Source organism: Asterias rubens, chromosome 22 (genome assembly GCF_902459465.1).
Source record: "Asterias rubens chromosome 22, eAstRub1.3, whole genome shotgun sequence".
In the NCBI taxonomy this organism is placed as follows: domain Eukaryota; kingdom Metazoa; phylum Echinodermata; class Asteroidea; order Forcipulatida; family Asteriidae; genus Asterias; species Asterias rubens.
The window spans coordinates 7,121,412-7,146,410 of record NC_047083.1 but is presented as its reverse complement, the minus strand read 5'-3'; the positions used below and the strand labels follow the sequence as shown (position 1 = coordinate 7,146,410).

At 40.7% G+C, this 24,999-nt stretch overlaps 1 protein-coding gene across 1 annotated transcript; it reads right to left on the bottom strand.

Annotated features, from left to right (window-relative positions):
• Window positions 1–1,644: 1,644 nt before the first annotated feature.
• LOC117304978 (sacsin-like) lies at window positions 1,645–23,989 on the bottom strand. Its single transcript, XM_033789641.1, is given in 8 exon segments — window positions 1,645–6,948; window positions 6,950–7,891; window positions 7,893–9,065; window positions 9,067–16,574; window positions 18,053–18,311; window positions 20,805–20,893; window positions 21,192–21,258; window positions 23,909–23,989. Coding segments are annotated over 7 exon segments (13,074 nt in total). The 5' UTR covers window positions 21,211–21,258; window positions 23,909–23,989; the 3' UTR covers window positions 1,645–3,864.
• Window positions 23,990–24,999: the final 1,010 nt, after the last annotated feature.

Sequence of the window (24,999 nt, the reverse complement as noted above, 5' to 3'; positions counted from 1 at the left end):
GTATCTTTTTCGGGGAAAGTTAGATTTGAATCTACAGCTTTATAATGACATGAAGTGTGTTTCTGAAAAAAACCTGATATTCAATTAAGTAAATGTATGTCAAAATAGCCAATTTCAAAATCCACATTAAATAATATATGTTTTTTAGTCACCTGTTATTCACAGAAACCATTATGAAATAGAAATAAGAAGAACAATCTAAAGTACATTATCGTTTGCTGTTCTGAGCATTAATTGTTTACACATATTTTAATCGATTTTTTTTTCTAGGAACACCAAACTCGTGTCAGGCACCCTTCTTCAAACAGCTGAAACTGTATACAGACTGACTAATGAATTTTTCCTATTCATACGGTTTGTTACTTCATTTTGTCAGGTGTACAACTCTTACTTAAACGAGCCATTTGGTGACATCATAATGCCGAGACCCTCATCCTGGATCATAGACCTTATCGAAAATACCAATGCGCAAGCGCAGACTGTTGAATGAGGTGCATTGTGGGATAGATATGGATCAAATTTGGATACCAGCTAGACCACAATGCACCTAATTCCAAGCTTTACGCGCGCGCCCCGGTATTTGCGAAAAGGTCTATGGGTTGACTACCATTGAAAGGTACATACATTCACCTCAAAACCATGTACACACAAAACTCACATTAGGTGGTTTACGAAAAATAGAAATACTAGCCCTCTTAACAAAAATATACAATCAACAGCTATTATAGTAAGCTCATATCTAGAAAATCACACTTTGTTTTCAATCAGAACCTGTATTATGAATATCTTACATAATTAACTTATTTTAAACTCTGTGAAGTGTAACGAGTCATAACAAAGTGTATTATGGCCTCAGACTAAAACCATTATATTCATTTAGTGTTTACGACAACGTTTCATCTATATATGCATCAAATTAAACTCTCAGTATCAAAACATGCCTTCGTGCATAAAGTACTATTATTAGTACAAATATTTATTCCTTTCTCAAAACATTAAAATTAATTTGCATATGACATCATTCAAGAAACTCCAGTAAAACGTCATTTGGGACACATTTTGTTTCATAAAAAAGGTGTCGCTCCCTAAAAAATGGTTCCAATGGTGACTTTACCCGAAGACTCTGAATAAAAGAAAGTAATCCCAGTACAACATACAGCTTGATTAAAATACACCAGAGATTTGTTGAATATCCGGCAAGTGGCACACAATGTGCTAAAACCTTTGAAGTTAAGTGACATTACTCATTCACGCAATTTACAAGCAGGTACAACAAGGACCTCGTACATATATGAATAGAAAAAGCACAAGAAAAGCATGAATATATTGAACCACGTTTACATTCTTCATATCACAAATACAACATGTTTTGCTCTTATAGGCACAACATTGACGTGATAGTACAAAAGACTGCATTAACCGTGTATTGAGATCAGCAGAACATATGTACTCTCATTGAACCAACACCCATAAAAGTGTCACACTAATTTCAAGAAAAGTGTACGGAATAAGGTACAACATTATTTGCCCGGAAATGAAATCGCTTTATAATTTTGCTTTTTTCCGTCCACGAATTCATCGTGAACTAATAGTCATACATAAAACTCAATTATTTCTGAGAAGTATATGCTTTTTCTCAATAAAACGAACTCAAAAAGGCGTAACACGTCGACTGCATTACAATATAATTATGTTATAAAAGGTTTGGTATCTATACTATTAATTGATATCAGGCTTACCCCTAGCCCGGCAAACAACCTCACAGCGATAATTACATTAAGGGTTATGTATTGTGTCATTGTAGGCTTACCCTTAGCCCGGCAAACAACCTCACAGCGATAATTACATTAAGGGTTATGTATTGTGTCATTGTAGGCTTACCCTTACCCCGGCAAACAACCTCACAGCGATAATTACATTAAGGGTTATGTATTGTGTCATTGTAGGCTTACCCTTAGCCCGGCAAACAACCTCACAGCGATAATTACATTAAGGGTTATGTATTGTGTCATTGTAGGCTTACCCTTATCCCGGCAAACAACCTCACAGCGATAATTACATTAAGGGTTATGTATTGTGTCATTGTAGGCTTACCCTTAGCCCGGCAAACAACCTCACAGCGATAATTACATTAAGGGTTATGTATTGTGTCATTGTAGGCTTACCCTTAGCCCGGCAAACAACCTCACAGCGATAATTACATTAAGGGTTATGTATTGTGTCATTGTAGGCTTACCCTTACCCCGGCAAACAACCTCACAGCGATAATTACATTAAGGGTTATGTATTGTGTCATTGTAGGCTTACCCTTACCCCGGCAAACAACCTCACAGCGATAATTACATTAAGGGTTATGTATTGTGTCATTGTAGGCTTACCCTTACCCCGGCAAACAACCTCACAGCGATAATTACATTAAGGGTTATGTATTGTGTCATTGTAGGCTTACCCTTACCCCGGCAAACAACCTCACAGCGATAATTCCATTAAGGGTTATGTATTGTGTCATTGTAGGCTTACCCTTAGCCCGGCAAACAACCTCACAGCGATAATTACATTAAGGGTTATGTATTGTGTCACTGTAGGCTTACCCTTAGCCCGGCAAACAACCTCACAGCGATAATTACATTAAGGGTTATGTATTGTGTCATTGTAGGCTTACCCTTATCCCGGCAAACAACCTCACAGCGATAATTACATTAAGGGTTATGTATTGTGTCATTGTAGGCTTACCCTTAGCCCGGCAAACAACCTCACAGCGATAATTACATTAAGGGTTATGTATTGTGTCATTGTAGGCTTACCCTTAGCCCGGCAAACAACCTCACAGCGATAATTACATTAAGGGTTATGTATTGTGTCATTGTAGGCTTACCCTTACCCCGGCAAACAACCTCACAGCGATAATTACATTAAGGGTTATGTATTGTGTCATTGTAGGCTTACCCTTACCCCGGCAAACAACCTCACAGCGATAATTACATTAAGGGTTATGTATTGTGTCATTGTAGGCTTACCCTTACCCCGGCAAACAACCTCACAGCGATAATTACATTAAGGGTTATGTATTGTGTCATTGTAGGCTTACCCTTACCCCGGCAAACAACCTCACAGCGATAATTCCATTAAGGGTTATGTATTGTGTCATTGTAGGCTTACCCTTAGCCCGGCAAACAACCTCACAGCGATAATTACATTAAGGGTTATGTATTGTGTCACTGTAGGCTTACCCTTAGCCCGGCAAACAACCTCACAGCGATAATTACATTAAGGGTTATGTATTGTGTCATTGTAGGCTTACCCTTAGCCCGGCAAACAACCTCACAGCGATAATTACATTAAGGGTTATGTATTGTGTCATTGTAGGCTTACCCTTACCCCGGCAAACAACCTCACAGCGATAATTCCATTAAGGGTTATGTATTGTGTCATTGTAGGCTTACCCTTAGCCCGGCAAACAACCTCACAGCGATAATTCCATTAAGGGTTATGTATTGTGTCATTGTAGGCTTACCCTTAGCCCGGCAAACAACCTCACAGCGATAATTACATTAAGGGTTATGTATTGTGTCATTGTAGGCTTACCCTTAGCCCGGCAAACAACCTCACAGCGATAATTACATTAAGGGTTATGTATTGTGTCATTGTAGGCTTACCCTTAGCCCGGCAAACAACCTCACAGCGATAATTACATTAAGGGTTATGTATTGTGTCATTGTAGGAGTGTCAAACAAGACATCGATATCAACAAAATGTCAACATCTATCACTTAAATTCCACTTATCACTTATATTTTATACATCGAATCTGAGTAAATTTAGTTTAACATCGGGAATCAATTCAAACATACATTTACAAGCAATTTCAAAATACCTTTATCCCAACGATATCCCTCACGAGGACGAGCAACTCTCGACAAAGCTTAAGGGCATTACTGACCTCGAAATCTTTATAAGCCTGTCCACTTGTCCTTGAGCTTCGGGTTTGAGGTTTTCGGGGTTTGCTGAAGTCACAACCAAGACGAATCAATTCACCTACTACCGTCAACACCTCCATTGACGTCACATCTTGGTGTTGACAGACTTTCCGTGCTAGAGATGTCAAGTCATTACTGCTCTTATCAGGACGACCGTCGAGACTGAACTGAGCTGCTTTGAGAGCCATTTCTGCTGCTTGATGGATCTGAAAGGCAATCCACGGTACATGGGTTGGCAAGTTTCTATTCAACTCCGCAGCGAGGAAGTGCTCTTCAGCCTGTCGGAACCACAACCTTGCGCTGCGAGGGTCAGGGGTATCTTTGCTAAAGGATGGTGGAACGAAGCCAGTTGAGTAGTCTTCTCTTTCTCTTCTTCTATTACGCTGGAAATGATCTTGGTACTTCTTTTGATAGTGGCTGGCGTCTTCTCTGTCCCTCCTGACATCATTGTCCCATTGGGAATATTTCTCTTGGTATTTGGATCCATTTTCATGTCTTTCAATTTCCGCTTTAAGGAACTTAAACGCTTCGTTTGCAAGTGTTTCCCTGCCAGGGTTCTTATCTGGATGCCACTTACGGTAAAGACGCCTAATGGCTCTTTTCCTCTCTTCTTCTGGTAGTTCGAAGGCTTCGTTTATCTCCTCCCTAATTTTGTCTCGGTAGTTTTCGAAAATATCTGGCAGTGGCTCGTCAGATGGCATCGATGGAACTTCAGCTGTTGGGTCGCCAGTGAAGGGAACAACAGTCAGGTCAGGTTTTTCCTTAGGTCGCAGAAACTTATAGAGTGACGTTACTTTGACAATGATGGGTTCTTTGAGCCCGATGTCAATTCTGTATTGTTTGGACAATCTGGAAGACGCATCACTCTCGCCAATCTGTTCGACAATTTTGGCAAAGACTATCTCTGTATCTTCGTCTGATGAGTGGTCTGACTCCAGACTAAAAGATCCTGCTGATCCCGAGGCAGTGTTTTCATGAGCTTGATGTACATCTTCAAATGAACGCTCGTAACCCACAATCTCGCCTTTATATAGCCGGTTGTAAGGATCTTGATCAAGAAGATGTCTTATGTCTTTTTGAATAAGAGCCCCCAAACGGTATTGCCTGTTTGTGTGTGAGCCTGGTGCACCGGTGTCATACTCTGGAATGTCGGCCGTGGATAGGATTGTATTCATCCCATCAGGATTTTCGCAGTCAAGAGCATTTTGTAGGAAACCTAGGTGTTCAGAGTCCAGCAAATCTCCCATCACGGCACCACAGTACTGTGCAATAAGACTGAAGGTTAGACATCTAATCTTTGCAGTACGACACACGTGCTCCAAGTATATTGTCATAGTGTCTTTGTTAAAATATGCTGGTACTGACTTTGGTCTACTTGTAATTAATGCCCCATTTGAGTCATACAAGCCAAGTTTCAGTTCAGTCTTGCAGCAGAAGTTACTGAACTTCTGAAGCAGTTTAGCACTTTTTGTTTTATCTGCGTCTGGTGGTTTTTCTAGTTGATGCTGAAGAAGTCTCAACAGCACTCGTGTCATCTCCACTGAGTTCACCATCCTCTTGATATGTTCTAGATATGGACAATCTTGTCCAGCAGGGCAGTCTTCGTTATCTTCACATACATTTTCATGCATCTCATTCCCCAGATTCTTCGGCCGTAATGATTCAGGAAGAAGCTCAATCAGACTCACCTCATCATTGACATCAAATCCGCATTGCTTAAGTGGAATAAGAAACTCTTTATCAGTTGACGCTAGCTTCATCTTATCCATCAGATGTGGATCTGCATAATACAGATTTGAGGCTTTCCTCAGAAGATTGTTAGAACTGGGAAGGTACAGCTCAGTGACTGTTATCTTACATTTCCCTTTGGTATTTTCAAGTAGTGTGAAAAGAGCTGTCACAGCACCCAGAGCTGACTTGATCTCATTTGGATCAAGGATTTCATCTTTGCATTCTGTCTTGATGGTCGACAAAACTCCAGCTAACTGGTCGAAAGTACAATTTCTTTCTGCTCCAAGTAATTTATAAAGAGCATCAAATTCTGATAACTCCCTCGGTGCCTTGTACAAATATGGCCTAAGACTCTCCTCTTCTTGGTCCATCATATCAAAGACCATTTGATCAGCTCTGATGAGGACTTTTCCATTATCAACCAAGCAGAGAGCAGTGTGGTGTAAACGACGCTGTAGTTCCTCTCCATGGTCTGTTATATTATCTTGAAGATACTTGCAAATCATTGACATGACCTTCTTAAATGTATCTCTCACTTTAAGTGGCAGCGTGTCTTCCTTGTGGATAGCATTCTTTTCAACCATACGACAGCAAACTTGTTGAGTGTGACTCAGAGCTTTTTCGATAACAACTTTATTTTGAATGCCAAGACAATCATGCATGAGGACTCCTCCGTCGATGTGTGTGTCTGATGGTATGGACCATCTCGGTAGAAGCTTGGCAACTGACCACACAAGTTCTACATATCTTTCAGGCATTGATCCTCGATATGCAAGGAATGGACGCAGCTCTTGACCATCAGATACAGCAGGATGAATGTCGATCAATTCTTGCTTTATTGGAACTGAAGGAATAAACTTGATTTTTGAAACTCCACGAAGGAATGATGCATCATTTAGCCTCTTGTTACAGCGTAGTTCAGCCGTAAGAAGCCTTGAGGCTTCACAGAGCTCCTTCAGTTTGGTGCCGTTGGTGACTGCTTTCGCGTCTGATTCTATTGTCCTGGCAAACTCAACAAACAACACCTGAGTGACTTCAGTATGAAGACCAAGCCGAGATAGGAATAACGTCAGATGTCTCATCTTTTCAGGTAAGAACTTATTTGGATCTACCATAGCTTTGAAGATTGCATTATCTGGGTCAAAAAAGTACTCCACAGTTCTTAATGTACCTTCTCTATCAGGAATGAACGAGATTTGAGAAAGGGTCTTTATGATGGCTTTTCGCTCACCAGAAGAAGCTACCGCGCATTACTTTGTGTTCAATGTTCTTTAGATGCAAGACCTTGGAGTCCATGGTGAGTTGGTTGAAACTTGGAAGTATGAACTTTAAGTAAACATCAGCGTGTGTGATGGGGGAGATACCAAGTTTACTATGAATCAAATTCAAATGTCGACTTGGATGCAAGAACACACAATTCATGTGGACCATCCACGTTTCTGCTTCAGCCTCAAGTAAACTATAGCCTTCAATTGTATGACAGTGTTCGAAGGACTGAAGACTGGTAAGCTTGCCATTAGGGAGTTTGAAAATTGGCAACATCTTGATGGTTTGGACGTTCTCCTCAGAAAAGGAGTCACATCCCTCTTGAAGATACTGGAGCAACGTATCAATATCTGAACTTTCTAAGAGTGGGAGCTTTCCAATCTCACCATCTGTGGCCAACATGAACTTGATGACATCTACAACACTATCTGGCTTAACAGGCAGAGCTAAGTAGTTCTTCAAAAGCTCAGTTAAAGTTGATAATATCATTGGCATATGCTTCACATCAAGTTCTGGAACACCCAACTTCTGCAGTACTTTGGTGACTTTCTCACGGAATTGTGTGTCACAGAAACCATGAAGGAACAGGACGGTTTTAGACATTGCAGGTGATACCAGTTTCTCTGATGTTGTAGGGAATAAAGGCCAATCTTGGATGGGCTGTAGACAAGTTTGCACATTTTTCTCCGTTTCACTGCAGATGAACTCCCACACGCTTCTAATCCATGATGCAGGCGGATGTCCATTTTCAATGGGTGCCCATTCTACGTGATGAGTACATCCTTGCCAATCTTCAGGCAGGTAGCTTCTCAAGTGCACAGCAAGTTCAGAGATGGTGAACTTCTTGAAAATCCCACTGGTGTAAGCCTCGTCTTCTGATTTGTTCTGATAAAGCCAATTGAGACATAAATGGACAAGTTTCCTTGTGAAGAAACAGCTGTTTCAAGTTGGGAAGCACATTACAATGCGAGCTTACGTACAGTCCATCTAGTGTAGTAAACACACCAACCTTGTTGTCATTCGTGAGACGCAACGGGAGACCATTCAGATCAATTGAATGTGTGATACCCTCCAGGCAGTACTTGAACATCGTGGAGAAAGTGCGACTGTCTTGGAAAGCTGTTTCAGTCAAAGAGACTGATGAAGAATGATCAATTAAAGGGTTACATAAAAGGTGCTTCACAACTGCTTTGGGAGACACAAACTCTGCTTGGACATCAATAGATTGGAATGCTTCACACAGTTCAACCGAACTTGCTAACAACTTGAAGCCTACTTTTAGTAAAAACGTTCTCAGGATGGTGGACCTTGAGGTTGTCTTTTTTGTTTCTACTTCAGCAGACGATGCAACTTGGGGTTTGTCATACATGCTCAGGTCGTCAAAGTATGCTAAGCTTGTAGCTGTGTTAACATGGTGCCAGGTTACTTGTGTCCCCTTACCCTTCTGACAAACAACAGGTAGCACTTCCAAGTTATTCTGACTGATGTTCTGAAGTGTGGCCTTGGCAACTAAATGCCATTCGTTTTTTAAGTTGTTTAAATTCTTTGGAAAAAGATCGTCATAAAACGAAATAAGGTTTTGGACTGTTGATGTCCCCTTATCCTTAAGAGGAATTTTCTTGCCTGCTTCCACCAACAGTTTAGCATAAGCCGGAGCAATGACACCTTTAATCAGCTTACGATTCCATTTGTGAATGAGTCGATCATCATCCTCTGCTTTCTGTTCCTCCATTGCGTAATCATCACCTTTAGAAAGATTTCTCCTTGAAGAATCCAGCTCAAACATGCCATTTACATGCACAGGTAGTTCAGTGTGGATGGGTAAAGGAAGAACACAGTATGCTCTGTGCTGTCTATGTTGGACACTCTCAACTCTTTTACCACTTAAGAGAGCTGCTACTCCTCCTCTGGGAAGACGATCTTCTGACCCCTTGATACCTGCGACTCCTTCAAATCCAAGCATTTGTGACACCATCCACTTTTCCTTTCCCTCCGAAGAGTCTTGAATGACAAGGCTGTAGACTTGACACATGGATGGAATGATTTCATGCGGATTGTTTTTGAACAGCTTGACATGTTCAGATAGTTTTGGCACGTTTTTTCCTGTCCACATCCGAAAATGTTGCCATGGTGGAATACTTCACTTCCAGTCTGTTGGTTTCACTATTGACACGTGAGATCGTGATCTTCTTGAGGTTGTTAAGGAATAGCAGAGCTTCTTCCGAGACAATCTGAAATTCATCCAGTAACCTTTCTACCTTGACGGGGCTGAAGCATTCTTCAGATATCTCAGAAGGCTTTGCTCTGAGTGGGAAGCGAAACATCGTTCCTTCAAGATCTTTGAATTCCTCTTCGAGATATCCAGACAACATGTCAGGGAAGTTCTGTCTGAAATCTTCGTTGGTGTTATACCTTCTACCGGGGCAGGTTTCATCAGCTCTTTCTGTATACTTCAGAAGAGGATCAAACACACACAGAGTGTCCTTGTTACTCAGGAAACTTGGACAATCAGTAAGATGGTAGACAGCATTGAAGCCAATTCCAAATCGTCCAGTAGTTGAAATATCCTCTCTCTTACCACCAACCCCTACTTTCTGAATTCCCTTGATATCTGCTTCAGTGAAGGATTTATCATTGTACACACACAACGCAGGAAGGTTTTGGACACCAGCCCAGTCGTTGGATATGACTTTGTCAGACTTGTGCTGGCGAGGGTCATACACAAAGTGTATTTCCGTAGCTCCAGCGTCATCAGCATTTTGTAACAGCTCCTTCAAAACATCAGAAACATGTGGATAGGATCTCAGGATGTTACTTAGGCGGTCTGTCAGGTTTTCCATTTGTCCAAACTCGGATTCGAATCCACTGGAGGTAGAGCATCTTTCAAGTTTTTTCTGTCTGGTTGTTTTGATACCGATAGTTTCTGCGGCCTTCTGTGATAGGGAATCATGAGTGTAAACTTCATTGTCAGATTTCCTTGCCCACCACAAATCATGGTAAGTAAGATCACTTGGCTTCTGCAAAATGCATTGGTCATCTAAAACAAACATTTCTTCGTTCACATCTATGTCTAGGTGCTGCATATCATCTGCCTGGTGACTGCGACATATTGTAACAACTTCTGAGGTCATCGCCTCTGCCGTTCTGACAGCTACGTCTGTCAGAGCCATGTCTCCGAATTCCGTCTTCAAAAGATGTAATACTTGAAGATAATCTCCGATCTCAAAATGTTGTTTCACACCACAACGTCTCAACAGCGTCTCAAACCGACGTAAATCAGTAGGAACTTCAAACAGATAGGGTGCACTTTTGCCATTGTACCTAAATGCAAACTTCTTGCAAGCTCTGAATTCACCTTCACACAGAATAAATCGCAGAGAACAAAGCCTGTCAATGTTCTGGTCTGTATCATCATCTCTGCAAAATGCATCTTGGAGAAATGAATATATTGTTTGAGCCATAGAATATGTCTGTTGTGTGGATTTCTTCGTTTCTTTGATCAGAATTTCGAGCTGTTTAATGACGTCCACGACTTTGACTTCATTTTCAACAAACCCAAGGAAGGCTTTCACATTTTGATTCAAGGCTTCAGATCCAAGTCTACCCTCATCTAGTAAAGGTTGAACAGAGCCAATTAGGAGGATGTGTCTGGACTCATACAGAGAAGCTGCTGACATTAACTTCAAGGCACTCTTACACCACACAGAAGGGTAATCATTAGGCTTTGATAACACAGGAAGATACTTTGCATTCTGGATTCGTTTCTTCTGTTCAGCTGTGGGTGTATCTTGTCTCCCCAACTTCTCACCAATCAACCTCAGAATGTTTTTAATCTTCTGGTCATACCCCTCGTTCATAGAGATTGATTCTGCTCTTTCACACACATCATCCCAGGGTAGATCATCACAAGCCATACCTAGATCTTTCAAGGAGAGAAGGCGGACCTCCCGGCGGTATTCTTCTCCATGAGGAAAACATAGAATGTCGTTTTCACTGTACAGAGATCCAATGAGTGTAAATGGATGGACTAACCTATCAGGAGATGCAAGATCGTCCTCGTCTGGAGAAAATGGAATACAGTCGGTGTTCTTAAGAGAGTCATCATAGTCAGTCAACTTTCTTTCACCCAGCCGAAGATCTAATAGATGCAGAATGATGTTGTCTCTGTGACTAGATTCAACAGCTCCTTCCTCCAACATTTTAAAGAAAACTTCTTGGAGAAACCGACTGACATTGAAGGTGTTGCTGTCAAAGGGGATGTTTGCTCCCACGTTAGCAATACTAGAAACCACATCTGAATTCAACTCGACCCAGCTTTTTGCGTGTAGCTTCTGACGTAAGAGTGTTATAACGCTGGATTTCAGATCTTCTGAATCAGATTGGCTCCATTCAGTGAAAAAGCAGTCTTGCACTGCTACCCACTGACTTCCATTGAATATCACAGCAGGTGCATCTATATCCCTGCCCAGTGTGTGATAAAATGTATCAACAAATGAGCGAAAATCACTTGAGCATTGCGACTGTCTTGGCCACAAACTCTGAAAATCTCGTGCATCAACGACATTCTGGCTCTGCAAAGTTTGAAGATCTTGGAGAAGATTGAAAAGTGCGCGGGATAAGACTGACTTTATTAAACAAATGTTCCAACGTGCTTCGAATTCACCTTCTGAAGATGATGGCTTACTCCAGAGCTGGCGACGATTGGGCTGCAGCAGGAAATTGCCATTGACATGAAAGGGAAGACCTGTTGAGACTTCAAGTGGCAGGTAGCTGAAAGCTTTACCATCTACAGGTTTGACTGTAAGTCCTTGTACACCGGCGACTAGTTCAGCTGCGACACCACCACAAGGGAGAACTCCTGCTCTGCAACCATCATTTGTTTCTGCTAAGTCTAAGATTTCACCCTGCACCATGCATGAACTGACGACAAATTGAGAACATTTCTTCTTGGTTTTGTTCGATGCATATGTCTCATGTGTAACCTTCACAATCATTGTTGTCTCTGGGACAGGTAAACTGGAGTCCTCCTTGCATGCTGCTGTTGCCCCAAGGAGATTGCGTTGTGTTTTCATGTCTTCTCCTTGACCTGATATTGATCGAGGCATCTGTTGAATCCTCTCCAGTGTAACAGACATCACTGTTTTCATTTCACATGGGTTCTTAGAATCAAGCTCATGAACACTAACATGGACAACGTTTTGAGTGAAAAGTAACAGAGTTGAGGAAGCCTTCTTCAAAGATTCTATCAGTGGTTTGACTGCCTCTGTTGAATCAAAGACACCATCATCTAGTTGGTTCAGCTGTTCATTGGCTTCTTCGGGTGTACGTAGTGGTAGTCTGATCAAGGTGTGGTCGAATCCATCATCAGTAGATGTAGCAAGGTTGCAGCCAAAGATTCCATTGTAAGGTTGAAACTGGTTTGGATATGATTTGAGTGTAAGGTGATGACGTGAATTAGTCAAATCTAGTTTAATACCAGGCTGCCCAGGCTGTATACGAGTTCCAAGATGTGTGGTTCTAGGATCACAAATCAACACATAGGGTCCGCTGACTATACTAGGGACATCTGTGAGATGATAAACTGAAGTGAAGCCCAATCCAAACCTCCCAACTTTATCAAGCTTGTGTTTCTTGCTCTGTGCTGCTATACTACAGATATTTGTGATGTCCTTCTTTGAGAATCTTGCGTTATTATAAGCCCAGATCGACGGCCCATGACATGCTTTCATTCCACTACTCAGAAGATCACTTGCGGTTTCTTCATTTCTGCGCCAATCAATGAGGAATTTGACTTCAGTGGCTCCTGCATCATCAGCATTCTGGATCAACTCCTTGAAGATGTCCACACCTTTCTTGTACATATCAAGATTTCGCTTGATAGCATTTATTGGAGTCTCGTGAGGACCTGCCAAATCATATCCATAATCTATAGCCTCAGATGGAGCTAAGATGTGACTTAATGGCTGAACGCCCAAACTTTGAGCCAAGTCATTGGATATCGACTTATGGATAACACGTCTGTCATATTCTGCTAGGACATTTTCATCAAAAATTTGTTTCATTAGTCTCTCCTCATCTACGTATAGACACTTGGATGCTTCCAGCATATAGAGACAACTGCCACTTGTTCCTAAATTCCTGCACGGAACTAGCAGGTCTGAAGTCTTGGAATCAAAATCGGCTAAGTTCGTAATGTATCTCAAGATACTGTGCACCAGTTCTACATCACTGTTAATGCTTGTTTCATTACAGACATGCTCCCCTTTGTGTTTCATCTGAATATGTGACAGAACAACACTGAGTGCACTTTCCTGGAAGGTTTGTCGAACTCCCAATCGAGTAAGGAGATTATCATGTGGTTTGATACTGTCTGGTACAGTGAAGAGGTATGGCTTCAGATCAATACGAAGTGTCCCAACAGTTATTGCCATTTTGTCAGGGGTTGTAAACCCTGCGCCATGCCAAACCCAAGGTTCTGAAGTGATAATGGTTGGGAACAGGTGATTCAGATGCTGGTCTGAGGCTCTGCTAAGGAACCCGTATATCTCATGTACTGCATTGGAGACGGTAGGTATCCCGGCTGGATATACAAAGTTGCTCACAACATTCTTCAATTGGTGCACAACATTTTCAACCTTCTGGTAGTTTCTTGGATCAAGCTGTGCACTCCAGTTGAAGACATTCAGTAGCTCTTGTCGAATACCTTGCATCCTGATGAGAGGCACCACAGAACCTTGCAACATGGCTGACTCAATTAACCCAACTTGACGTGGGGAGTACAGTGTGTTGTTCTTACCATACCAGCCAGCTGAGACAGGGTACTGAGATAGAGATGAACCCTCGCATGGAACCCAATTCAAATCTTCAAGGAACTTGTACAATGGCTTAGTTATCCTGTTACTGGAAACATTCTGAGTTAACAGATGAGGGAAGCGATTGATGTAGATAAGGAGCACGTGAGCTCTCTCAACGTCTGCCTGTCTCTTTTCTCCACCTCTTGACACCTCGGTTGCCACATTTAGCACATCACTAGACGTGACATAAGAATCATTCTTCAGACCGACCCGTTTCAGGTGATTGAGAAGTTTACCCTTTGAATATTCCTTGACTGGAAACACATTTGCAGATCCAAGCAGCAATAAAAGATGATCACTTGGTTCAAATAGCTCAGAGGGACTTGCCAGCTTGTCATCTGCAGTGGGTATGAACTTCAAGTGCTGAACTAAACCATCATATTCTTGGTTTGCTAACACCCAAGACATAATTGTCATGGATTCGTCGACAGTGTAGAATCTTTCGGCCACAGAAGGAAGGATATTGTTGTGCAGAAACTCAAAAGCTGCCTCCTTGTGAATACCAATCAGAGATACTAAATTGTCTTCAGAGCTATCCACGATGATTCGGCACTTCTTCAGACGTTTGACTGGGCTGCCAAAGAAACTGCTTGGAACTGCACTCACACCTTGCTTTGCTGATAGAAAACTTTGATCATTTGACAGAAACAAAGGCAGGAGTTTTAGAACTTCTTTCTGTTCTTTACTAACTTTTCGCAGTTGGCAAAATAAACCTCTCAGCTCATTTTTACTTCTTGCTTTCATCTCTGTTACACATCTCTCCATGTTGACTTTTTGTCTGTGTGCAATCAATATGTTCAGCACTCCCTCAGGATCCGGAGCTTGGATGAACCTGTCCAATTTCCTGTGGCTGGTTATGTAAGACGGAAGATCATCACATAAAACAATTGCCCCAACGTTTTCAAGAAACAGACAAATGCCCTCAGTCAAACAAGCATTTAAATACCTTGACATTTGCTTGCGAAATATGATGCGATTTTCCTGCATCTTTGCAAGGAACCCGTTATTCATCATTGGAATGAGTGGAATACTTCTGAATTTCTCAAGAGGGATTTGATTCTTTGTCAGCCAGTTCCACATCTCAGTCAACCATTGAGTGGAGGGATGATTGTTGCATCCTGGAGTCCACTTGACCTTTACATCTGTCCCTCTAGTCCAGGTACTTGGAAGTATTTGGTGAAGTAGTGGTAGTATATCATCGACCTCAAGGTTCTTCAGCTGAGTGTAGGATAATACTTGGTGAGATTTCAACACTACTGGCATGTCACTTGCAGCAAACTTTGCCTCTGCATTTGGAATGAGATCTCTCGGATTCTTACTGCTGGCAATGTACACTGTGGGTGATCTTTGCGAGAACAAAGTAAATGTACCATCCTGTAATGGCAGTAGATAGAGATTGGTCAGATCAGATTGTGTGTCACTCGTAACATAGTCTACAAGTTGAAGCTTCTCAGCTCGTGATAGGTATTGGAGAGGATCATTCCGGATCCATGAACGAATAACCGAGGGTGTTATCTCTTGGTACTGGACACCTGCCCAGCGAAGAGATGCAGTAACATGGCTGGGAAGATGTGCGACTGGAAGTCCCTTATGCTTTAGTATCTTAGTAAGCAGAGGGTTCTTTTGGGTGTCCACGTATACCTCGTTTGCCTTCATCCAACAGCCACCATTGTGATCAGTGTAGAAGATTGCATCATTCCTAAGCATCTGCAGGAATGTTTTGACACCTGTCGACCACTCCTCGTTGATGCTCTGTTTACGTGGCCAGGCTCTATAGACATCATCGGGTTTGACTGGATCAGTTGCCTCTTTGCTTTTCTCTATTGAAGCAAGAACCACTTTTCTGTAGACATCAGGAAATACTTCAGTTGCCAAAAGCTTGTTCCATATGGCATTCTTGTCATGTCGAGACTCTCGATCTGGCCATTTGATGCCTCGACGGTTGTCACCAAGGCCAAAATAGCCATGAACGTGAACAGGTAAACCAGTTTGCTCACTACTAGGTAGTGGCAGGAAACAGAACACTCGACCATCACTCCTACTGACACCTACTGAATCCTGACACATGCCGACCTGAATGGCTACACCCATCCAGGGTACTAACTTCAGATCAGTGTCACTGATGAGTTGTTGAAGTTGAGGGGAGGTACTTTCTGTCTTTATGGCATTCACTGTAATGAACCTGCTGATGCAAGAGCCGGCACCGGTCTGCTTTTCTATATTCATACATGTCACCGTATGAAAGTCTCGCATCTCTGGAACTCGTGTCAAAAAGTCTCGTCTTTGAATTGTCAAGAGTGGACGATCGCCAGGAGTAACATGTACTTTGAAGATTTGTCGTGGCTGCTCATGAATATGACCCCTTTCATAAACTTCAATAGATTGGACATGCTTTAGGAAAAGTAGAGACAGCTCAGAATCTGTTTCAAAAGACCTGAAGAGGTCAAGCACTCGATGGTCATCTGTGTACACATTTTTACTGATTTCTGAAGCCTCTGTACGAAGTGGAAACCGGAAAATAGTTCCTTCAAAATGACCATTCACAAAACTGGATTCAGCACAACGGAATAAGTCAACAAGAAAGGGAGAAAACTGTCCTCGGAATTTCGACAGTAGCTCTGCATTAAGTTTCCATTTCTTACCTCGTCTCCCCTTGTACTTGGTGTTGGTGTGAGGATTGTAGTTGAAGTGTTTTTCTCTTGGATCCAAGAAACCAATCGTCTTCCCACTCAGGATGCATGGAAGGTCTGAAAAACAGTAAATAAGGGGAAAAAAATATAAGAAATAAGCAGCATGATCAAACTATAACAGAAAAACAATTTTTGTTTTAAATTGAGAGTAGCAGTCAGTGAGACTTCGGCCAATCGAGCTGTACAGCTTGATGCCATAGCCCTTTTATTGAATGTCCAAAATGAGTCAACAAACTGGCATGGTTACATTTGGTGGTGTCTTCGTTAAATTGTGTTTGAAGCTATTAAACTATAACCCAATTATAATACACCTGTGATTTATTTCACAGAGCAAGGGAAAGTACAGAGTATACAGTGCTAACACACATCGGTGTAGGCCTTTTTGGGTAAAACCAAAATGATTATTCTTTATCCCGTTGCAAATTTGTAAAACATATAACAAGATTGTTGTTTTTTGATTTCACGGATGGAGCATATAGTTTCAAACCAATTGGATGTTTGTTAAACTATTATTCATAAATACCCCAGACAGTTTCTCTACTCCTATTGGTGGAGAGCGCGTCACGTGGGTGTGCATAAACCCCCCAGCATTCCCTTATAAGGAGTTGTTTACACGAGGGCAGCGGAGGACTCTACCATTTCATAGCTGGAGGGGTGTTGTGTTGAAAGAAATCATTGAACAAATATAATTTTGCATTTATTTTACTTTTTGACCAACAAGTGATAATGTTTTTGACCGAAAAGGTAAATATGAATGGGAATCAAAATGTGTTGAATCGGTTTTCAACTTAATGGTTTAAACCCGCCGAGGCCTGGTTCTTTAAAAATTTACCTCGACTTCGTTTCGGTAAATTATCAAGAACCAGGCCTCGTTGGGATTAAACCACTAGTTGAAAACCTCTTTACCACACATTGATTCCCTTTATCAAATCCATTGTTTGATATAATTTACAAAAATAAGTCTTGAGTAGGCGTGCCAAATTTTGGCAATCTAAAATGCATTATGTAAAATCATTATGGATGCCAATTATAAGCTATTAGTTGTTGTTTTTTTTTTTTTTTTTTTGGGGGGGGGGGAATTGAGTCACAAGTAGGGGCCTTTTTGTAAACTGTACACCAAGATCACTGACTCGTCGATGGCTCAACTATGTTACAGTGCCTGCGGGGACTCATTTGCAACCTCTGGTGGTAATGTTTTCATTTGTTTTGGCCTTAATATTGGGTTTGTTCAATGTGCATCAACAAACAAGTCTCCACATTTTTAACGTAATTGGACAAAAATTTATCACCATTGGAACAGAATGCTGTTTTTCTCTTTTAGCAAACGGCATGGAAAGAACACACCTCGAACCACTCTATACTAGCAGTGTTAAAAGGTGGAAACAGATTCCTATTTGTTTCCACCCTTAAAAAACAAAAAGAAAATATAATAATCTATAGATTGAATGAAAATTCTTTATCCCGATGCAAATTTAGAATAGTATCCAGTAAAAGAGTCAAACAGTAGTAAGAATATAAAGTCAACACTAACTGACCTGTCAAGTGATAGACAGAGATGAAACCCAGACCAAACCTCCCAACCTTTGTGAGTTCATCGACCTTTCCACTCTGTTCAGGATGTTGGATGTTATACCAGTCTGGCGGTTTAAAGACAGCATCGTTGTAAGCATACAGGGCTGGACCTTGGAACTGACCAAGCTCACTTGTCCAGAGTTGATCCTTGGAGTGTTGTGACTTATCAAACAAGAAGATCACCTTGGTTGCCTCAGCATCATCGGCATTCTGCACAAGCTCCTGCAATGAAAAGAAAGTTTCATCACAGATTGAGGTAAACCAGTAAAGCCAACAATAAAGCAAACAGGAAGTACCTGAATAGCACTTTTGAGCTTGTTGATATAAACAATTTGTATGTTCAACCCTCATTCATGTGTTGTGACTGCATGATCAGATGAGAAACAGGCTCATTCAACTGTTTGGTCTGGCTTAAAAAAAATAGCTCAACCATGGAGCAGGAATCCTTCACATATCACCCTTAAAGTCACCTGGAAATAGAATTTTGTTTCTTTCAAACATAAGAGTATATGCTTACGAACAATAAAACAATTTTTTAGTAATTGTTTGTCACGATTTATATGTTTAAAAAATATATAAAGTTGTTTGGGGGCTGACTCCGTCTACCCCTTTTGTGACGTCAATCGAGGCAGACTTTGCCTGCAATGCGTATAGTAAACACACGTGCAAAGTACATGTACGTTCAAGTCGTGAGTTGGTACATTTCAAAAAGTGTTTTTCTGCATTCAGCAGCAATACACCTGGTCGGCATTGCCGGAAAAAAACAATGTATTTTTTTTTTTTAAACGTACAAACTCAAGACTTGGTCCGTACATGTACTTTGCAATTGTGTTTACTCTACGCATTACAGGCAAAGTCTGCCTCGATTGACGTCACGAACAGCGCCCTCTCGGTTCGGGGTCTACTCTTAAATTTGTAAATAACATAAGAACTGATTTTTTAAAATCTTAGTTAACTGTTTATTCACATTCCACTCATCAAAACACATATATTAGTGACAAAAGCTTTATTTTGAAAAAAAATACCACTTCCAGGTGACTTTAATGAAATAAAAACACATACAAATGAATGACTGTTTAGCTCAAGCGTGATGAAACTTCATCTACCAGGAAACTAGTTATTTGTATTTTGAAGCAAACCTTTGGTTCAAAATGTGAACTATATAAGTGAGTCTCTGAATACTGTTTCGGGTTGTTCAATCATTTGTAACAAAATTCATTGACAACAACATCAGGCAAATTATGCATGCATTTTGTAAACCTGTTTTAATACTGATTGCCATGATTGTTTGAAACAGTAACTCAACAGCAGGTTCCATGAAGTAGGTGCACCCACCTTTATCTGCCAGAGTTTTTCTATACACAGATTACCGTCGCATTTAATTACTTGGTTTATTTTCTTGTTGTATTTTCCATAAAGGTGCCTCCATCCATCTAAACTAATTGTCATAGTTGCAAATTAATTAGTTTCTGACCAGAATGACCAAACAAAGGGCACGATCTTTAACCGTTCAACCGAACCAATCGATCATTCAAGTACATTCGAGTACATTACGTGATACAAAGCGCAGCGCAGCTACGAAGCTAACGACTGCCGCACTCTGGCTACAGAGCCCTGCGAAAAATTGGCTTGTCAGAATTTGCCTGCCGCGTAGAAATGTTCGACCTGCAAAAATCGCAAGTGTCACTACGTTTTATGTTGCATTAAAATACAATATGTGGAGCAAAAACTTGATGAGAATTTCATTATTAAAATTAAATCATATGAACCTCTCTAATTCATAAATCAACTCCAAAGCTTAACCGTCAAGATTATTGGTCGTCTGCTCGGTTAAAAAGCCACCATTTTTGTTGTGAAGTATTTCTATTGTAGACGGTTTACGACACAACCAAACGGCTGTTTTATGTGTGGTGTTCAATAGTGTACACATAATGAATGTTTATGAGTGCAATGGTGCAAATATGTTCATGAGTTGAAAGATGGAATGTTCTATTCAAAGAGGCGGAGCCGAGTTGAATGGAACATTCCAGCTTTCAACGACTGAACATATTCGCACCATTGCACGAATGAAAAACATTCATTATTTGTTTTATATAACATCCAAGTAGATCTTTGTCATTTTGATTGAAAGATACAACTTTCAAAACAAACAAAGCGTAGGCCTCCAATTTTTAATTGTAGAAGACGAATGCTAGTAATTTTACTAATTATGCCTTGCTGCGTTACCGAAGACAACGCGCACGCAGTGATGTTTTTACTCAGCTTTTTCGTTCCATCCGAAAAGTACCATTGCACGCTGGCAGCGTGCAATGGTACTTTTCGGATGGAACGAAAAAGCACGGTGAGTGACTCAGCGTGCAATGGTACTTTTATTTGCTATCACGTGACGGACAGTCCTCCAATCAAATGGCAAGGATCTGCTTGGGTGTTATATAAAACGTTATACAGGGTAATTGCATGCGAGTTTTTGTGGATAGGGTGGTTCAGCCACTCCTTCTATGGACGGTCCGTCAGTTCGGATCTGAGTCGTATTTCTATCTGCCAAGCTCGCTCTTTGGAGTCAAATTGCAAGTAAAAATTGTATTGTAGCCATTTTGACTAAAAACGCTACGTCCGTAAAATTTTGCGCATGAAAAAAAAAAAAAAAAACGTCACAAAAAACCCAAACACATAATATTATTTATTAAAATAATAGGGACATGGAATGTAGCCTACCTTAAGTATCTGTCCTCCTTCTGGATACTTGTCAAGAACTCGCTTCAGGTAAATATGAAGAGGCGGCAATTTCTGCCCAAAATCATCATCTGCAATAACAAACAACACGCAGTTGTTAACGGGCGTTAAATGTGTAGTGGAATATAGGATATTGAAACTGTAGGCTTCCAGACCTATACTGGAGTTCATGACCTTGAATTGTGTGAACGTGTCCTTATATTGCACGATTTAATAAGCAGGCCGGGCAGCGAATATTTTTCCCCAAACGACATTGCTATGATTTGGTGAACGAGCAGGCCAATTTCAAAAAAATAAATAATGATGACGTAATCTGATCGATGGAAAGAACGTTTGGGGAAAAAACACACGGCCGGGCACGGTACTTACCATCACTTGAGTCAGCCATACTCGGTTAGTCTTTATGAAGTGTTGCTGATCTGTCGAACGCCATTTCCTGTCATAATAACCAAAGTGTAGTTATAGATGTGTCTCAATGCAGATGCATGTCTTTAAGGGACCATGCATACAAGCTCTTAATAAACCCAAAGTGTAGTTATAGATGTGTCTCAATGCAAATGCATGTCTTTAAGGGACCATGCATACAAGCTCTTAATAAACCCAAAGTGTAGTTATAGATGTGTCTCAATGCAGATGCATGTCTTTAAGGGACCATGCATACAAGCTCTTAATAAACCCAAAGTGTAGTTATAGATGTGTCTCAATGCAGATGCTCTTAATAAACCCAAAGTGTAGTTATAGATGTGTCTCAATGCAGATGCTCTTAATAAACCCAAAGTGTAGTTATAGATGTGTCTCAATGCAGATGCTCTTAATAAACCCAAAGTGTAGTTATAGATGTGTCTCAATGCAGATGCTCTTAATAAACCCAAAGTGTAGTTATAGATGTGTCTCAATGCAGATGCTCTTAATAAACCCAAAGTGTAGTTATAGATGTGTTTCAATGCAGAAGCTCTTCATAAACCCAAAGTGTAGTTATAGATGTGTTTCAACGCAAATGCATGTCTTTAGGGACCATGCATACAAGCTCTCTTCTAAATTGGCTCCCTATGTGGCATCATTACTCATCTTGATTACTGTATTGTATTCCTTAACCTGATCGCTCTCGAGTGATAACGTATTTTATTTGTTGTTTTATTTGTTGAAAACAAAAGGAACCTTGAAAAACTGCAATTACTGGAAAAAACGGCCTTTTAAAAATATAGCCTCATTGAATGTAAAGCCATTGTCTGTCTTCCTTTGATCAGAGTTATTGCGTGCTGAGGGGGAATCCCCCGCGCACGCAATTCCTCTCAATCACTCAATTATATCCATCCAATTATTAAAGTCATTACTTTCAAAATAAGAACAACTATTGGTGGATGAAGTGTCGTCGAGGCTAAACAAATCTGAAACATTACAATCATGAGACATACAGAAAAGCACACAAACGAACTGGTGATTAAAAATTTTTGAAAGAAAACAAAATCGTAATACTTAATTACTTGATTTAAGCATCAACAACAACAAAACAAACAATACACTTCAAAGGAAATAAAAACGGAATGGCAAAAGTCATTATTAATTGCGTGAAAAGAACTGACGGTGGAAGTCATAGCTCAAAAGCTAAAATTCAAACGAAATCTGACTGAAAATCAGAAAATATTGAACAAGGCTCATATAAATGTTGAAATAATGAGAGACAAGCAAAATCAAACATCAGCCATCTTATGAAATGAAATTGTTCTACAGCACGCAATATCCCTCAGCACGCAATAATAATTAACGTTTGCTGTGCACATTGACAAAATCACGGTCTGCATTCTTTCTAATGTTTGATTTTGTTCTATATTTATTGTGAAACAAGGACTTGTAAAGCAGACTAGTAAACAGTGTTTGTTTTGAATGTAGGCCTATCTGGTTGACACTGTCAAGGTCAATGTCAGTGTACTGATCAGAAAACCCTGCCCTCTACCTCTATCAGCCCCCTATAAACAGGGGCGGTTCCAAGGAACGGGACGGATGGGCAAGGTAGCCCCGTAGCCCCCGAGTCTTAGCACTTACAGTGGTAGTGTCCATGAAGGAGCCCACCTAAGGGCCCCTGGTGGTGTCTAGGGGCTAAGCCATTGTCGTGAAGGGGGGGGGGGAGGGGGCAGCAGAAACCCCTTTAGCTTTTTTGATGGCCTAGAAATGCTCCTGTATGTTGGTATATAAGACCAGTGAAGACTAAAACACAGGCACTGGACACGTTTGGTAATTACCGTAGAAATTGAGTTGGTAATCGCAGCAGAGAGCTGTTGGTGACATTGTGAGAAACAACTCTCTCTGAAGTAACGTAGTTTTTGAGTGAGGTTTTATTTCTCACTTAAATAATATTTGAGTCTGAGAAAGCCATAGGCTTGAATCCTTTCTCGGACATCTGGAAGCATACACACACATTGTGCAACAAGGGTTATTTCTTTCGTTATTTCATTTTCGTGACTAATTGTTATTAAATGCAACATAGTACATCAATCGCCTCTCACATTGTGTTACACCCCTATATTATGTTCCAACAACCCTAAGTTCAGAAACCCCAAATGTTCCGACACCCCTTATGTCCCGACACCATCGTTCCTACATTCTTACGTTCCAACAACTAAACCCAAACTAATATTTTGACACGTCAAAACACATCAAGATAAAAGGACCACACTGCCTTGGATCGGTCAAGTTGGTCTTTGAAAAGCGTTTGAAACCGTGTAATGAAATGCACATGGTTACTAGATAGATAATTTAAAAGTAGAGTATAATGATCCACACACACATGCCTCGAAATTGCATGGTTTTCCTTATACTTCACGAAGAAACATGGTCGGCCATTTTGTGAGTCAAAATGTTGACTCAATAAAATGGCCGGCCACGTGTTAAGTCCCGAATTAAAAAAACGTGCAATTTCGAGTGATGTGTGGATCATTATATTCTACTTTTAAAATAGCTTTCTAACCATTATGTATTTCAAAATAACGGTTTCAAACGCTTTTTCAAACACCGACTCATCCGATCCAAAGCAACGGGTTCCTTTAAATTATAGGGTGGAAGACAATGGTGAAGTTCTCAAGCCTTACCTTATTTGTCAATCCATGGTCAACTTGAACTGTTCTAGACGTCTTATCAGGTCCATCTGAACTTGTACATGTGATGTCAATGTCTAGATGTATTTGGGTATACATCTGCTCCGGACTGTTTACCACAATAAGCTTCCGCGCAGATCAGGGGTACTTCTCTGAAAGAGCAGATCTCAATAACAATGCTTGATTGGCTTAACGAATAAACGACTGAAATAACGTTATTTACACGTAAGCATGAGAAACGTTTTTATGAATTAAATTCTAATTTACCTTCCAGGGATTAGGCCTATAAGGGAACTACTTTTTACATTAAGGCCAGACAATGCATTGCACAACCGGGTAATTCCCTTCGCATGCAATGTCGGGATTTATTACTTTAGACTTGCTTCAAGTCGTTCCAGTGCTACGAAATGAACCCTGATTGAACGACACTCTGAAGTCTCCGATTTGTGTGCATTTTTATGTAGTATAATAAGTTTTACTTTTTATAAACAAACAGTCATGTCTACTATGAGTTTTATCTTTTCAGTGGAAGTTTGAAAACCCTCAGAGCGGGGGGGGGGGGGGGGGGGGGTTGGAGTCGAGCATTTTTAAAACTAAAAGTCCCAATTGAAGTCATCCGGTCCATTTCACGCTTACGTTTTGTCTGGCACCACATTTTTAAAGTGTGTTGGTACTATTTCGACCTTTACAAATTTCGGGGACCCTTGTTTGTTGTTGGAAATGAAGGCACAAATTTCAGCCATTTGGTCCAGCAGCTGGCACCGTCGCGATCTTCCCAACATGTCGGGAAGATACCATGATTGATCCGGAAACGGGGATTTTACCAGACCCGAAGTTTGACTCATTTTCCTTTTTATAAAGACAAATGACAAATAAATAAAAGATAAACTGACAAAGGACCAACACTACAGGACCAAACATTGAACGACAACCTCTGTATTTTGCTAATAAACACACTACAGCTAGAATGTATGATGGGCCACTAAATAAAATCCCATTGCACAAGGTGCACGATGCTGAAATTCAACAATACACGAAAAATACTTAATAGTCTCACAGCTTTTTACAGTACAGGGGAAATTATT